At 47.8% G+C, this 17718-nt stretch overlaps 1 protein-coding gene across 1 annotated transcript; it reads left to right on the top strand.

Moving 5' to 3' along the window:
• Window positions 1–1218: 1218 nt before the first annotated feature.
• LOC136529352 (putative UPF0481 protein At3g02645) lies at window positions 1219–3267 on the top strand. The gene has a single exon (XM_066522426.1). The coding sequence runs from the start codon at window positions 1276–1278 to the stop codon at window positions 3016–3018; it is 1743 nt and encodes a 580-aa protein (XP_066378523.1). The 5' UTR covers window positions 1219–1275; the 3' UTR covers window positions 3019–3267.
• The last annotated feature ends 14451 nt before the right edge of the window (window positions 3268–17718 follow it).

Raw genomic sequence — 17718 nt, 5'->3', positions numbered from 1 at the left:
GTTTTAACCAATTTTTAAGAAAAATACATAAACATCTATAACATCATTCATTAGATACACCCTGAAATGTATTTTTATAGTGCATTTATTTGATATTGTAGATTTAATATGTTTTATAAACTTGGTCAAAGTAAGACAAGGTTGAATTAGAACTAATCTAAAACTACTTGCAATTTAGAACAGAGGGAGTACTACATTAGAGCATATCAATACTGTTAATTTAGTTTTAAGCACTATATGTTTCTATTAAACAACAATATTATGCATATAATTCTTCAATACAACAAATAAATTCAACATCTTGACTAGTGTAATGCAAGATGAAACAACTATCTATGATTGTAATTATCAAGAGTGGAGCTTTGGACCTAGAATTCATGTTTTCATAAAATATAAAAAGAAATTCTGAATAAAAGACACAATAACACTAGAGTTCAAACTTAACACGTGGACAAATAAATTGTAACAACTAATAAGATAAAAAAAAATTATAAGCCAAAATATAGATTAATGGTTTAAAAAAGGATGCAGGAACCGCTATAATTTAAGCTAAGGTTTCAACTAAATGAATATTAAAAACGCAAATAAAAAATTATGATTACCCATCTAGAGTATTTGGCAAATTTATCACAATCTGATACAAATTATAGTGTATCGAAATGAGTGTTAGAAAATAAATAGAAAATGGTAAAGATAATCAGTTTACTAAATTTATTCATGAAACTTTTATAATACTTGTATAATGTAAGATTTTATGCTATACCAAAACACGGCCTAGCACAAAAAATTATTACAAATACATCAATCTGTAGGAGATTGAACGGTGCACTGATCCATTTATTTTTCTTGAAGTCCCCCATATTTACTGTACCCTTCCTTCGCTCTCTTTTCCACCAATCCAAACTTAGGTTTCTGCAGTTAGATTTGTATAGTAAATACTATAATTACTGTGCAACTCGAATAAGTATGCAACTACTCCAATTAATGAAGGTTAGTATGATGTTTTCTCTATCATACTAATCTATCCTAAACTTACTAGTACAAATCTATTTATTCACGGATAGAAAGAGTATTTCTCTGTTTTGCAATTCTTTGCCTTCTTTCTTCTTCGCTGTCACCGTTCTTGCCCCTGTCTCCAGTGGCTCCACCACACTTAACAATCAATGTATGTGTAAATCACGGCTAGTACCATCGTTTTTCTGGTTAGTTGGAGTGATTTTCCTTTCTAGTTGCAACCAACCGTGAGAGGAAGCACACACAAACGGAGGACTAACAATGGCCTCGTCGGATCAACAAGCTGGTAGCCGCCACGGGACGCCGCTGGTGTTCGACGAGGTACGGTGGGTGGTCCAGATCCGTCACTCTCTCCAGGACGACGACGCCGCCGCCGGCGACGACGACGATGACAACGGCATCCCGGTGTCCGTTTTCAACGTGCCCAAGCAGCTGCGGGTGCACAAGCCGGAGGCCTACACCCCTCAGTTCATCGCGCTCGGCCCCTACCACCACTGGCGTCCCGAGCTGTACGAGATGGAGCGCTACAAGCTCGCCTCGGCGCGCCGCGCGCAGAAGCGGCTCTGCGCCGGGCTCAAGCTCGACGGCCTCGTCCAGCAGTTCGCGCGCCTCGAGCGAAAGATCCGCGCCTACTACCACCGGTACCTCGACTTCAACGGCGAGACGCTGGCGTGGATGATGGTCGTCGACGGCGCGTTCCTGCTCGAGTTCTTGCAGATTTACGCCGTCGCCATCGCCGACGACGAGGGAGACGGCGGCAGGGCGCTGAAGAGGGTGTCGTCGAGGATGGCGCACCTCGTTGACTTCACCGGGAGGAAGTCCGCGCACAACCTCATCCTCCGCGACATGCTCATGCTCGAGAACCAGGTCCCGCTCTTCCTGATCCGCAAGATCCTGGAGCCGCAGCACCCGTCGGTCGACGAGGCCGGCGAGACGCTCGCGCGGATGGTCACCGGGCTCACGAAGGAGCTCTGCCCGTTCAAGATGATGGACAACTTCCCGGCGGTCGACGTCGGCAAGCACGCGCACCTGCTGGAGGTGCTCTACTACATTCTCCTGCCGAAGCCGGCAGATGACGCCACGGAGGAGGCCGACGGCTCCAACGGGACCTTCCGCGACGAGGGCTACGACATTGAGGAGCAGGCCGCGGACGGCGGCGGCGCGGAGGAGCAGAAGCCGGCGGTCAGCTGCGAGTACATGAAGCAGCTGTTCCTCGCCGTGTCGGGCATCGTGTCGGGCCTCAACACGGCCGGGCCCATGCGCTACGTGACGAAGCCGATCGAGTTTGCCATCAAGGCGCCATGGAAGATGCTCGCCGTCGTGCCGGGCTTGGGGTCCTTCATGTCAGGCGACGGGAGCAACGATCACCGCGACGCGAGCTCATCCGCCGCTGGGTACCTAACCCGGCCGCCGCTGATCGAGGAGATCATGATCCCCTCGGTGTCCGAGCTGGTCAACGCCGGGGTCAAGTTTCTCCCGACCTCCGGCGACCTGTCCACCATCGCGTTCGACGCCAAGACGGCGACCTTCCAGCTGCCCGTGGTGACCCTCGACTCCAACACGGAGGTGGTGCTCCGGAACCTGGTCGCCTACGAGGCGTCGGCGGCGTCGGGCCCGCTGGTGCTGGCGCGGTACACGGAGCTGATGAACGGCATCATCGACACCGACGAGGACGTGGCGCTGCTGCGGCGGCGCGGGGTGGTGCTGAACCGGATGAAGAGCGACGGCGAGGTGGCGAAGCTGTGGAACGGGATGACGCGGTCGGTGCGGCTCACCAAGGTGGCGTTCATGGACAGGACGATCGAGGAGGTGAACCGCTACTACAACTCGCGGTGGCGGGTGAAGACGAAGCGGTTCATGCGCAAGTACGTGTTCAGCTCGTGGCAGCTGCTCACCTTCCTCGCCGCCATCATGATGCTGCTGCTCACCACGCTGCAGGCCTTCTGCTCCGTCTACACCTGCTCGAGGTGGTTCGGCGGCGTCACCGTCACCAAGGCAGAGTGATTCTACTCACGCGCCTTTCAGGATCGGGCTACGCGACATGGCTTGCATGGGGCTTGGCAATTTGCTGCTGTGCTTTGATGTGCAAAGTAATTGGTTGTGACGATTTTACATTATTTGCAGCTCTGATGGTTTTTGTAGTGCTATAAACAGCACGAGTTAATCGTTGTAAGCTTTCATGAAAATGGGTGAGAATGTGAAATAATCATACTCCTGTGTATATGTCCATTTGTAATCTACCTTGTTTCTTTAAGATGAAGTGTTTTTTTATCTGTTGAACGTCACGCCTCCTTAATCCCAGGCAACCAAAATTCATACATCATGCATACAAGGTCCTCTGTTCGTTTTAGAGCTAGGTGTTTTAGGCTTTTAGCACTGGTTAATTGGATTGGTGCCATCACGACTATCGCAGATTTGAGAACTACCATTACTATTCTTGATATTAGAAACATGCTATTGCAATTTCCTGAGTACTTGAAACTTGCCAGTTTATACACTTGATGACCCCTAGAGCCCATCTGCTGGCGTTAGTATTTCTGTATGAACTAAATTGCCCCTGTTCTCCATGGTCATCCCATTCCTCCTCAATCTGTCTTCTCCTCCTCCCTCTACCACCATGCAAACTCGCGTTGCCTGCCTCCCCCTCCCTCCCCTCCTCTTGCCACCGCTGTGCTCAAGCTTGCTACCTCCAAGGACACACGTGTCACACCCTGTGCTTGTCCGCACCGCCTGATGGCGGCGCATGCTCATGGAGCTCTCTTCCATTTCCAAGCAAGGACGAGATGAGATGAGTGTAGCGCCAGAGGATTCCGAGGGGCGGCTTGTGGTCCACTAGCACTAGAGCAAGGGTGCGGCGCCACGGATGCCAACACATGGAGGAGGGCGGAGCACGGCCACCAGCATAGGAGGAGAGTAGGGCCTACGAGGGCGTAGCTAGCGTTGGATTGGGTGAGAGCGTCGGAGCCAGCTCTAAAAGAGGAAGGTGGAGCCAATGTTGGAGGGGAGAAACGAAGCTTTGGAGGGGGTGAGATGGAGCATAACCACTAGCATGAGTGGGGTTGTGCCAAGACGCGGCTCAGGAGGAGCGCATGTGGCGCAAGGCCACTGGCCCAACATGGTGAAAGGTCCTAATGGCTAGAGGGGGGTGAATAGCCTATTAAAAATTTCTACAACAACACTTAACAAACTAGTTAGACAATTATGAGGCGAAGCGAGTGTTGCGCTAGCCTACTAAAAATGCAAGCCACCTACCATAATTCTAGTTTATGTAGTTTCTATCTACACAATAACTATGTCACTACACTAAGTTAGTGTGCTCTCAAAGGCTAACTAAAGAGCCACACTAACCAAACTAACAAGCTCTCACAAACTAGCTACACTAAAGAGCTTGATAACTAGTTTGCAGTAATGTAAAGAGAGTGGGCAAGATGGTTATACCACCGAGTCTGGGAGTGAACCAATCAATCACAAGAATGAATATCAATGAAGACCAATCACCTCAGAATCAAATAATGACACAATGATTTTTACCGAGGTTCGCTTGCTTGTCGGCAAGTTAGTCCTCGTTGTGGCGATTCACTCACTTGGAGGTTCACGCGTTAATTAGAATCACACGCCAAACCCTCAATAGGGTGCCGCACAACCAACACAAAATGAGGATCACACAAGCCACGAGTAATTCACTAGAGTATCTTTTGGCTCTCCACCGGGGAAAGGTCAAGAACCCCTCACAATCACCACGATCGGAGCCGGAGACAATCACCAACCTCCGCTCGATGATCCTCGCTGCTCCAAGCCATCTAGGTGGCGGCAACCACCAAGAGTAACAAGCGAATCCCACAGCGAAACACGAACACTAAGTGCCTCTAGATGCAAACACTCAAGCAATGCACTTAGATTCACTCTCAATCTCACAAAGATAATGAATCTAAGATGGAGATGAGTGGGAGGGCTTTGGCTAAGCTCACAAGGTTGCTATGTCAATGCAAAATGGCCAAGAGAGTGAGCAAGAGCCGGCCATGGGGCTTAAATAGAAGCCCCCATGAAATAGAGCCGTTGTACCCCTTCACTAGGCACTGCTCGGGGTGACCGGACGCTCCGGTCAGATCGACTAGACGCACCCTGCCAGTGTTCAGTCAACGGATGGCTACCACATCATCCCTCTCTTCAAATACTGAGCGCCTAATTCCAACGGTCAAGTGATGACCGGACGCAGCACAGTGCCACGACTGGACGCAGGACCCCAGCATCCGGTCACTTCCAGTAAGGTTCCAGCTGCGACCGGACATGTCAGTTTGATCATGATCGGACGTAGTACCCCAGCGTCCGGTCACTTCCAGTAAGCCTCCACTCACGACCGGACGCGTCCGGTCCAGCCCGACCGGACTCACCCAGCGTCTGGTCACTCTCTGTTCTCCTCTGTGCGCTGCCACATCAGCAGGACCAGATGCACCCCGCCAGCATCCGGTCACAAAGTGTCCCAGCGTCCGGTCGAAGACCAACGCCAGCTCTTCGCTGCTTCCACGAACCGAACGCACCGATCTAGTTGAGGCCAGCATTTGGTGCACTCTGTGAAACCTTGTCTTTTCATACAGTGCGCTGGTGGCACCGTCGGACTATCTGCACTCTACGGGCGGACACTCCGCCGATGAAGTTTCTTACCCTTGCTCCCAAGTGCTAAACACAATGTGTATCACTTTTGTGTATGTGTGTTAGCATATTTTCATAAACATTTTCAAGGGTGTTAGCACTCCACTAGATCCTAAATACATATGCAATGAGTTAGACCATCTAGTGGCACTTTGATAACCGTATTTCGATACGAGTTTCACCCCTCTTAATAGTACGGCTATCAAACCTAAATGTGATCACACTCACTAAGTGTCTTGATCACCGAAACAAAATAGCTCCTACAATTTATACCTTTGCCTTGAGCCTTTTGTTTTTCTTTCTTCTTTTTCAAGTCCAAGCACTTGATCACATCACCATTGTCATGTCATGATCTTCATTTGCTTCACCACTTGGAGTAGTGCTACCTATCTCATAATCACTTTGACAAACTAGGTTAGCACTTAGGGTTTCATCAATTCACCAAAACCAAACTAGAGCTTTCACATGGGGAGGACGAGGCGCAGTGTGTGGGCCTCGATGCAGCGAGGAGGAGGGGCTATTAGCGTGGCATGAGCTCTAGGGCGGTGACAAGGCTAAGTCCTCACAGGATAGAGGCAACACTGTTGCTGGGTCTAGGGGGTAGGGGTAGTGGTGTGGCTGAGTCCACGAGGGGCAAGAGGTAGCAGCACCAAGGACCACGGGTGTGGAGGGTGGGGGACAACCGCCTAGGGCATGGTAGCCTCCATGGCCCAAATCTTTCGAGAGAGAAGAGAGATTGCATGGTGCAGATAAGTGTGATAGTGGGCCCATGGCAGTGTCACTTGGAACTTATGCGTCGTGCGTCAGTGAATGGAGGAAGAAGAGAGTATAGGGGTATTTTTGTCTATGCGAAAATGTGGTAGCCCAAGAGTGAGCCAAACCGAGTTAACATGAGTCCCAAATGTATAGGTTGTCATATCTCAAGTAGATGATGAATTATAATAGCATGCTTTGAAATATGCGAATAGTAATAGCACAGTCCGCAATAGTTGGGAGGGAGGAAGGTAGCCGAGCGTCTCAGGATGCACAACCCTGTAAGAGCATAGTGTTCGAAAAAGGGATTTCCAGTAGGTGGGACTAGAAAGGACTAGCGGAGGCCTTCGCCTGGCCGAGTGCCCTGGGCAAAGGCATGAAAGATGGAAAGTGGGCCCAAGCCTAATTAGGGTTTCATAAATGTATTCAACCACCACCCTTTGTATAGAGTTTGAGTTCTCCTTTTATAGGGTACTATTTACTAAGGCTACTCTTTACAATTATACCCCTTATCGGTTACTGTACATTCTTCGAATATTCCTATTCTAATACAAACCGCTAGGGGTACTTTGGGTGCCTTCTTATTCGACCACCTTTGCTTGATGGGCCGCTATTGTGAGTCTGCTTGTGGCCCATGGCCCGGCACCGCCGCCCTACGGGAAGTCCCCTGGCTCCTAGAACCTTTGCCTGAGATGACCTTCATCTGGACCTTCGCACGGACTCATGTAGCCTTCATGGGTATCACATGAGCCTTCGCCTTCGGCTGCATCCGGGTGCCTTCGCCGTAGTTTTTGGACCTTCGCTCTGGGAGTCCAAGCCTTCGCCTTCAGCTGCATCCGGGCGCCTTCACCATAGTTTCCGAACCTTTGCTTAGGGTGTCCGACCAGGCAGAGGTTCCATTCTTCTTCCCCTACACAATGCTCATAGAACATGGTTAATCATTAGTTCTTAGCACCACTACGATCCTTGGAGCCTCCACGACTAGTAACCGTGTCCCAACAGTTCCCTCCTTGAGGGCATGGTCTGATGCTGGCGGGCCTTGTCCTCAAAGTCTGGCCCTTAGGTTCTGAGGCACATAGGCTTTTGGGCATGCGAAGGCTTCCCCCCTTTCCCCCTAGATCGCCTGGATCAGATCGTTGCGTTGGTGATGTGTCACTACCTAATTCACCACGGCGGCTCTGGAATCGACGTGTTTTCGAATGGATGCGACCGTTGGCCCCAAAAGTTGAAACGGCAGGGTGGTGGCTATATAAGGGGGTGGTAGGTGAAGGATTTCTCATCTCCATCTGAGCCATTGCTTTTGCTATAGTCACTTTCTGAGTTCTTTCTTCTTTGCTTAACCTTCGCTTAGTTGTCGCTTTGCCTTCGCTTCCTATTGCTATTGCTAAATCTTGGAAGTGGCTTTGCCTATTAGTCCTCCTCCCCACCGGGCTACTTTCTTCTGTCCATATCGCTGTCTTCTCAGCGTTAGAGCAAGTGGGTGGTCTACGCGCTTTGAGGAGTGTATGATTGTCAGCGTGGAGGCATTGGGGCTTGAGGATGATCTTTCTAGAGTTGAGGCCTCCATCGTTGATTTGATAACCGCTGAGGAGGCAGGAGACATGGCTGGCTCATCTAGGATGTGGGATTTTGGGCCTTCGCTCATGACGAAGGACATGATCAAGGAGTTGTGGAGATTTGGCTGCTTTGGTGAGGCTAAAGTGAAGCCTCCGCAGGGGGAGACAATTCCTAAACCATAGGCCACTAATGCCGTTGTCTTCAAGGACTTTTTCCTTTGCGGCCTTTGCTTTCCTACAGCGTGCTTCCTTCGCCAAGTCCTAGAAGCATTCGAGGTACAGCTGCATCACCTTACTCCCAACGGTATTGTTACCTTGAGTAAGTTCTGCTGGGCCTGCTTGTCTTATGGTGTGAAGCCCAACGTTGGTACTTTCTATGAGTACTACGAGCTCCAGCGCTAGTCTAAACGGGTTAGCGAAGGCCAGTTGGTAGCTTAGTATGGGAGCTGCGCGTTCATGCCCAAAAGGAATCAAAAAGGGGAGAAGTTGGAAATTTCTTTTGCTCAGAAGAACAAGTGGAATAAAGACTGGATGCAGTATTGGTTCTATGTTAATACCGGCGGCATGACCTCTACGGATAGTGAAGGGAAAAAACACACCCGTTATCCATTGGCATCCGTGATGACCTCGATGAAGCATTCGACTCAAGGAACTCTAGGCCCAGGGACTTCTGAGGGGCGTGAAGCATGCGATAAGGCTTTTGCTTGGCCTATCGGTACTCCAGAGGTTGGGATTTGGTGGTGGAGATGGTAGTAGCTAACTACTAGCCGCTTGGCAGGAATATACCCACCATGACTATTGAGATGGTCAACCTTCCTATCTTTGGCGAAGGAGTTGGGGTTCCCTTTCCCTGGTTTGGTTTTTAGCCTAAGGAGGGCAGGTCTGCTGAAAGAGTAGTGAAGTCTACGGAGGTAGGGCTTGAGAAATACTCGACGAGATTTCTGATAAGGAGTACCTGGCGTGTAGGGCCATCGCCAGTACAATGCCCTATCTCAATCATGTCTTCGAGGAGCTCGGGATCCATCATGAGGAGCATGATGTCCCTATGAAGGTGCATAAATTGCTGGAGGATAAAGCTAAGAAGGTTGCCACCAAGAATGTTACTACTGTGGCTGAGGCAAAGAACAGAAAGGGGACTGGTGCATCTAAGGTCGTTAGTAAGAAACAGAAGACTGTGGTTGCTTTTGCTACCACCTCCACCGCTGCCTCCACTGCTACCTCTACTGACACTGATGAGGAGGTCACGGAGAGCGTTGGTGGAGACTCGGCCTCCGTGGGCGCCGAGACAAAGGGTGAGTGCTCTTCCGCCTTTGTTGATCTTGGTGGCGACAACCTTGCTAAGATAAGACTGCTCTCCAAGGAATGGGTGGCGGCCCTACTATTGAACCCTCTGTTGTGGCGCCTATGCCTGGCATTTTGGGTGACAACTCTTCTGGCTCTGAGGGTGAAGCTGCTGGTGGTGGCGGTGCTTCTCCACCGAGAGAAGGGGAGGCTGCTAGCGCTGACCATCGTCGTCCTTCGGCAGCTCTTGTGGAAGTGTCCGAGGATGAGGCAGAGGTGAGTTCTCTGGCTGCTCTATTCCAAAGCGTGGCATTTCAGGACACAAGTCATCACGCCGAGGATGTTGGTGCCTCCGATGCTATTCTGAGCCCTTTGCATCTGGGTGAGTTGCCTTTTAAATTTGTTTTTCCTTGTTGTTTATATTTTTAGTTTTATTGGGACTTGACTTATTTTGATTGTTTTAGCAGGTTTGATGGAGGCTATCAGGAACCCTACTGAGTCTACCGACCAGGATCTTGCTCGGCTTGGTTTGGGAGCTCCCCCGAGGCCGTTGCTTGCGGGCGTGAATCCTAGTCCATCTGTCCCGAGCCAGGCTGGTGGCGAAGGTTACGTTTGCTTCTTGTTTTTGTTTCTGTGTTATCTCCATTTTATTTAGGTTTTGTTGATGTTTAGTTGCTGTTTCAGGTGCCTCCGATAGCACAATAAGTGGGTGGGTGAATATCCCTAAATTCTGACAGCAACAGAAAAGCCATTTGAATATTAGCTGATGGTTGACCCCTATCGGCTATTTGTTTAGCACACCACACTTGAGGTCTACCAGATGCCTGAGCCTGTTCTAGCTCTCTGTTCCTTAGGCGTTGTATCATTCTTTTCTGGCTTCTTGTCAAACCTCCTGGACACCATTGCCCTTCTTGCCAAATATACTCTTCCTCATTACCTTCTTCATAATCAGCCCAGTTTTGATCAATAACTCGCTTCCCAAGCCGATCATGAACACTTCTATTTTTTAAGCGTCAATCCATATTATTATGATGATACTCATCTCTAGCATGGATAGACCGGCGGTTGGCTTGAGATTGCCTAAACTTCCAATATTGTTCACTGCACTCTAGGCAATTATTTCTAGTAGGCAATTTTAAACCTTTATTCCAACAATGTCTAAAGAAAGGACAATTCCAATGTGATTCAGCTTGCTTTCTTTCATACCTCTCTTCCTCCTATTGATGCTAGTATTCTTTCTCTTCTAACCGACGCTGATAATCCTTTTCCTTCTGCCGCTGCCACTTATTCAACAAAATCCGAGATGTAACATGCAGCCTTATTACCCCGTTCCTTGACGTCTCTCCCTGCTCATATCGGCTCTTCTATCAGTCACGACGCCTCTTAATTTTTCTATATTCATCAGCCGATATTTGCATCTCTGGATCAATTGTTCCAGTTTCTTTGGCCCTAGTTGATGTTAGGACTTTAGTCTTTTCTTTGAGCAACTTAGCATCAACCATGTTCTGATCTCTTGGGAAAGGATTACCATCAACTTTCATCTTTTGAGGTGCATTAAATTTAAGCTTTCCTTGCTGAATAGCCCTCTATATATGTTGCCAGAAAATTCTGCACTCATTAGTAGAATGAGAAGTAGCGTTATGAAATTTGCAGAACTTCTTATTCTTCAACTGATCAGGAGGTAACATAACATGATTGACGGGCAACTTGATCTGTCCTCTCTCAAGCAAGAAATCGAAGAGCTTGTCCGATTTTGTGACGCCGAAGTCATATCTCTCTTCAACCCCTTTTTCCTAAGGATTTGGCACCATCACTGTTTTTTTACCCCAATTCCATTCAACCGCAGCAATCTCTTCTTCTTCATTGTTCTCATCGCCATCATTAACTAAATATGGATTATAAGCTTCAGCAATTGCGACATTCTTCTAGAATCGGGCATCTCTGCGCATATTCTGGAATTAGCTATTGAGCGCTGTCACCCGTTGAGCCAACTAACCTAAATTATCAAACTCTTGCCCAAGCAGCTTCTCACTACATGTTGGCAACATTCCTTGAATGGCTAAAGCAGCTAGCTGATCATCAGTCAGATTCAATGAAAAGCACAAATTCATGGTTTCTCGAAACCTCTTAAGAAACTCAACACCCGATTCATTAATTCTTTGCCTTATGGTCATCAAATCTATGATTTTCTTTTCTCCTATCCTAGTATAGAAGTATGTATGAAACTTTTTCTCTAGGTCAGTCCAATTGGCAATGGAATTAACTGGTAATGATGAAAACCAGGTGAAAGCTAGTCCTGACAGGGACAAGGAGAAGAAACAAACTCGATGAGCTTCTTCAATGGATGCTTCGTCCAACTATGTAAGATACCGACTGGCATGTTCTATTGTGCCCATGCTATCTTGACCAGTGAACTTAGCAAATTCTAGGAGCCTGTAATTTGTAGGAAGAGCAACCAAATTATGCCACTCTGGATATGGATGTTTGTATGAAAAGGTCTGCCCTTTTGGTTTTAAACTAAATTGATTCTTCATCATTTTGGTTACTCTGAGCAACAACTCATCAACATTTAAATCTAGATTTCTCTATAACTACTGACCCATCTATGGATTAAAATTTTGGGTACCTTGATACCCTAGATTTGGAATCATATGAAGGGTATTATAATCTGTTCCATAATGATATCCTTGTGAATCTCTATCTGTTGGGTCCTTTGCTGATTTGCTACTTGAAGTCTCTGGTTGTAAATGTTAGGATCTGTATCTCTATGAATCCTTTGAACTAATGATGCTATTTTTGGAGCCGACGGCGGTATTTGGCCTGATGTGCCACAATTAATCATTTGATTATGAACTTGCCCCATCGGCTGTAGCACATATTGCACTGATGAACCAGGATTATTTTGTATTTGATTAGTAGTGGTACCTTGAAATTGCTTAGATGAGCTCTGAACTGCCTGGACATCATCATTACCAGTTAGTGCTGCTTTTTGATGGCTAGTACCGGCTTGATTAGCCCCCTGAGTCGACAGATGTGGAACGTTGTAATAAGCCGGTCCAACCTAATCAATTAGACATCCATGAAACACCTCTTTCATGGTATTATGGAATATGTTCAAGAAAGCTATATTATGGTTCAACATGGCATCATGAACAGATTTGTTTATAGCATCTACGAAGAAACACCTATCATCATCTTCGTCTGTATCTGAGTGCCCATGCATCAAGACTCTTGGTAGTGGATATTTCTGAACAACTTTATTGTCATGTGTCTTGGTGTAGGACAACAAACACTTGTTCTAAAATTCTTCTATAGCTTTACTGATAAAATCTTTATCCTCATTAGGTAGGTCTTCATAAGGCACCATAAGAATATCCCTATTGTTGTGAGTTGTCATGACGATTGTGGGGTCCCACCGAGCGAGCCAGAACATGTGTCGACACAAAAACATGGTAGCCGCGCCGGGTGGACACACAGTAAGCCGGAATGATCTAGAGATCTCCCTGGCTTCAACGCAGGACCAGTTGATCCCACGAATTCCTAAGGGCGTGCCAGTCAATTTGACCTGCAATTGATAAGGAGAGAAAGTTTATCAGTAATTTAGGATGGAACATGCTAGTTTTGCCTAGACAGTTTCAAGTGTGCCTCTTTGGGAGAAGCCAGACGTGAAAATCGACTAAATAGCCGATACGAGAAGAAATCGACTATTAAGGACTGTAACGCTCGCGGGTCATGATTGATTTTATAGTAACGAATACAATGCGCCTAGTTTTAATGATCCTTTCCCTTAAGCTATTAACATGTATGCATCAAAGATACATCACTGGCTAAATTAGATTTGATCAATACGTGGTGTAGAGTCAATGAATCCGGTGAAAAGGGATATGCCACGCAAACAATTGACTGTTTGATATAGACAGGCCTATAAACCATCTAAATCTAATCTATTACCATCAACTGTGAGGTTCGATCGAATCGATGCAGCTATGATGATGATGATAGTCTAGAACCAGAAAATCTATAGAACCGACCATACTTCAACAGGTTCATGAAAGCGTGCCATATCTGTGAAAGCACAGGCGAATCGGCTAAAATAGTCGATTCAGGTAGAAAAGGGATTACAACATGTGAACAATCGACTGTTTAATATGGACAGATCTATAAACTCATCAAATCTAACCTGTTATCCTTAATAGTGGGGTTCGACCGGATCAATGGCAGCCATGATAAAGATAACATATCAAACCTTTAAAATAAATAGATCTATTCACATTTAACAGAATCATAAAGACACACTATGAGAGTTAAAGTACTGGCAACCGGCTCTTTAGCTGACGCAGGCATAGCAAATAGCCAAGGTCATGCCTGGTCGACAGCAAATCTACCAAGTAGCATACTCCGATTTAAAGTGCTAATAGTGGGGATCGACTAGATCGTTACAGCCATAATAATGAGCTATAGACCAGATTCAACTAGCTAGTAAACCTTCTCAAGATTAGACGTGCCTTAGCCGCATACTATGCATGATCAAGATTGAAGTAGAATGGCCGATAAAACATAATTCGTCATTCAAAGTAAGAACCATCGCAATGTGACAAAATAAACGATGGACTAAAAGGATGTGAGGCTGATCTAGATCGATCTCGATTGGGTAGGTTGATATTGCTGAAACTAATGACAACAAGAACATCAGCAAGATTGGTAACTTAATAAATCTACCTGAAGGATGCCACTCTTTGGTAGAGCCGATAACTTGACCTTAATCTAATTCGAGCAGTGGAGGTCGAACTTAACCGATGCAGCCATACTTGAACTAGATAAAGATCAATAACTAACTTATACTAGAGCTTGTAAGAGGTCGGCTAGACCGATACAGCCTTACAAACAAAAGTATAAGCCATGACAGTACTTACAGACAAGCCGGAGGTCAACCGGATTGATGCAGTCCTGTTTATTGAAGAACTCACCGAGATCTACAGTACTCCTACTCCTAAGGGTTGGCGTGAAGCCAAAAATGTAATTGGTATTGATTGATTAGATATTTTTTACAATAGTCAGGGTCCAATATTTATACCCAGAACCTAAGCATGAATCCTACTCAAATACGACTCATTACAATCTTTAGAATAAAAGAAAATATTCCTAACTTAAGATAACTTGGACCCTAATCTTTTCTTTTTTGTAGAGTTTGATATATTTTTCCCAACGCCAACCGTAGCTCATTGACATTATCTGCTGATGTCATCCGAAGAGAGCCGATCCTAGTACCGCATCTGAATCAGCTGATATCGATCCTTATACAATCGATTCCTTGATGATACAATCTTAGAAGTTTCGAGTTCCGGCGTTCTTCTTCCCAAATTTTGGTGTAAACACAAACTAACCTTTTTCCTGAAAAATCATAAACAGAAAGGGCCCCAGTAGGATGAGACGAAGGACAAGGGACAAAGGAGCAATAGGCAAAACGCATGTAAGACCTGCACCCCTTTTTCCATTTCCTTAAATTCCTATGCAGAACGTCTCGCTTCATGAGCAAATAGGCACCGTTAAGTCATGAAGTGATTGGGGAGGCGGCAAGCCCCTAGGTCCACGGGTAGGGCGACCTACCGCACTTGTGACCCCGTGGCACGCTTAGGGTACTTTTCCCTTGGTCGGCCCTTAGACAGGCTCAAGGTCACAAAAGGGATAAGGGTAGGGAGGAGATGGGCCCCTGTGGCTCTAATCGGTGGTGTGGAGCCACACGACCATCTGTCTCTGTGTTCGAGTCATCTGCTTCGAGGTCGCCCAGGATGACCCCCTCTGGGGGGAGGCATCTTGCCATCTGATCGCTGTGGAGGCGGTCAGGGACCGACAAGTTTGACAACCGACAACTTATGGGACGTCTCAATGAGGCACAGCCGAACTCCACGTCGATTAGAGAGGATATCGGGTACTGCTCGAATTACCCATCGACCCCGATGAGGCGCACTGCTCTGATCGCATGGTTACAGTGGACATGCCTCTCCCCACATGGAGTGAAACCAAACCCGCCTGTAATAGGGCAACATGACCTATCCAGGTCGGTAAGGATGCTAGGGAAAAAATAGAGTCAGGTCCACACGACCCCATAAGAGGTCAAGGCCAAACCACGACCTAACTCCTCCCTATGTCCCAAGTCTATAACCTAAGGCTAGACCCCTCTGGGAGAGATCAATGAAGCAGATAGTAGCAGCAACGACACGCACGATTTAGAGGTAACCCTCACGAATTCAACCCCTTTCCTTCTATTTCTCTTTCAAATTGCAGGAACAGCGATAGAAGGCGAGAATGAGGTAAGGGACGGGCTCGGATAGATGGAACTATTTATGTGGCGGCGATCGGGGAAGCGAACCATGTCCACGCGGAGTCTACCCTAGTACAAGTCCCACTAGCCCTCAGGAAACGAGTCAACATGCCATAACACGCAGGAAAACGCCATTAAGTCACAGAATCTAGGGAGGTCGACCGTCCCTAGGATTCATGCGTAGAACGATCCTCGATCATCATGACCGCAAGGCGCGTTATGCGATCACACGCAAGTGGACATTGATAAGTCATGCCATGGCTAGGGAGGCCCGAAAGCCCTCAGGCCCACATGCAAGGCAGCCAACCATGTCCACAACCCAGCATCGTGCTTAGGAAACCCACTCTTTGGCTAGTCCTTAGAAGGGCTCAAGGCCATAAAGGGATAGGGCAGGGTGAGATGGGCCCCTGCGGCTCTAATCGGTGGTGTGGAACCATGCGACCATCTCTCTCTGTGTTTGAGTCATTCACTTCGAAGTCGCCTAGGTTGAACCCCTCTAGGGGGAGGCATCTTGCCCTCTGACCACTGCGGAGGTGGTCGAGAACCGATGGGTTTGGTGGCTGATGATTTGTGGGACATCTCTCGACGAGGCATAGCCGAACTCCGCATCAATTAGGGAGGATATCGGGTCCCGCTCAAATTACCCATCGACACCGACGAGTCGCACCACTCCAACCGCGTGGTTATGGTGGATATGCCTCTCCCCGCATAGGGCGAAACCAAACTTGCTCGTAATAAGACATCATGACCCCTTGGGTCAAAAAAGGCATCAGGGAAAAACGAGGTGAACACCTATGATCTCGCAATTATGTCGAGGTCCAGCCTGGACCGACTCCTCCCTAAGCCCTGGGTTCTCAATCCTCAACTGGATGGCAACGCATCCTACGAGGGACATGGTTCTCTTTAAAATTCTCCATCTTCTCCTTACTCAAACTCGACCTCGCAAAAGGGCTAAAAGCAATATGTAGACATGGTTCAAACAATAGGAAGATCCCTATTTAAAAGATCAAGGGTGGACTGAGCAGCCTGAGACCCCCACGCCATGTGGTGCACCACGGGAAGCCACAGCCAATGTCAAATGTTTGCGTGAGGTCAGGGAAATTGAGACCCTCCTAAAGGCAGGGTCGGTACAGCGTCGATGAGACCACTCGGCCCCGCCTGGGTCATGAACCCCGATACATAGCACACTGACACGGCAGGGCTCAATAGTCACGTATCACATCATTAGGACATCCTAACATGGCGGAGCACAATGGCCACCTACCGCATTGAACACACCAGCCCGCAAGGGGTCGAGCGATGAAGCTCGAACAAGCCACGGACTATGAACCAACATTCAATATGCACGTAATACAGCGCTTTTGCAATCACTTCGAGATCGCAAAAATGCTCAGGGGCTACTGTCAGGGTAATAACCCCAAGATGTCTCAGGGTATCGATTAGATAGCAGACTGAGTGGCCCATGGTACATTAGCCAGCAAGAGCCCAAACGACCGAGGCCCAGCTGATCCAAGAAAACTAGGCTAGGCACTAAGGCGGGGGTTGGCCACGACCCCTTCATCTGACTTAGCTACACGGTACTTAAGGGGAGCATGACCTCACCCCTGTCATGACCCCTAGAAGGGATGGGGAGAGGTCAAGCCCCACCAAGTATGCATGTTCTAACAAGGACAGGTACGCCACACTAACCTTGCAAGGGCTGAGGGGACAGCAGTCACCTCGGTCCGGTCAGATACCAACTCTACACCACACAGCTCGAACAAGACAATACTGCCCCAGGGCAGTGATGACGGGCACGATGACCACCGGTCAGATATGGCCCGACAAGACGCATGTATGACCCTACCCACTATGAGATGGGATCCACAACGAAGGCATTGACTTGAAGGCCATCGAGACTGGCGGGGAACCATGACCCCGGCGATCGGGATTGTGGCCCTCAGCTCCTCAAGACAACCAAGCGATCGACGACCTAGGGGTGGCTACCAACTCCCGTACTATGCCCTAGGAAACCAGGAGATGATGATGATGAAGATGACGGTAGAGACCACGTCGCATAGGAGGGTTGACGCACCACCACCGTGCCTACAGTGCCACCACGATCAGCATAGAAGAACCACATCACACCATGCCATGACGTGG

This window comes from Miscanthus floridulus, chromosome 19, assembly GCF_019320115.1.
Source record: "Miscanthus floridulus cultivar M001 chromosome 19, ASM1932011v1, whole genome shotgun sequence".
NCBI lineage: Eukaryota > Viridiplantae > Streptophyta > Magnoliopsida > Poales > Poaceae > Miscanthus > Miscanthus floridulus.
Note: the sequence above shows the minus strand (reverse complement) of the source record. Positions and strands in the feature narration are given on the sequence as shown.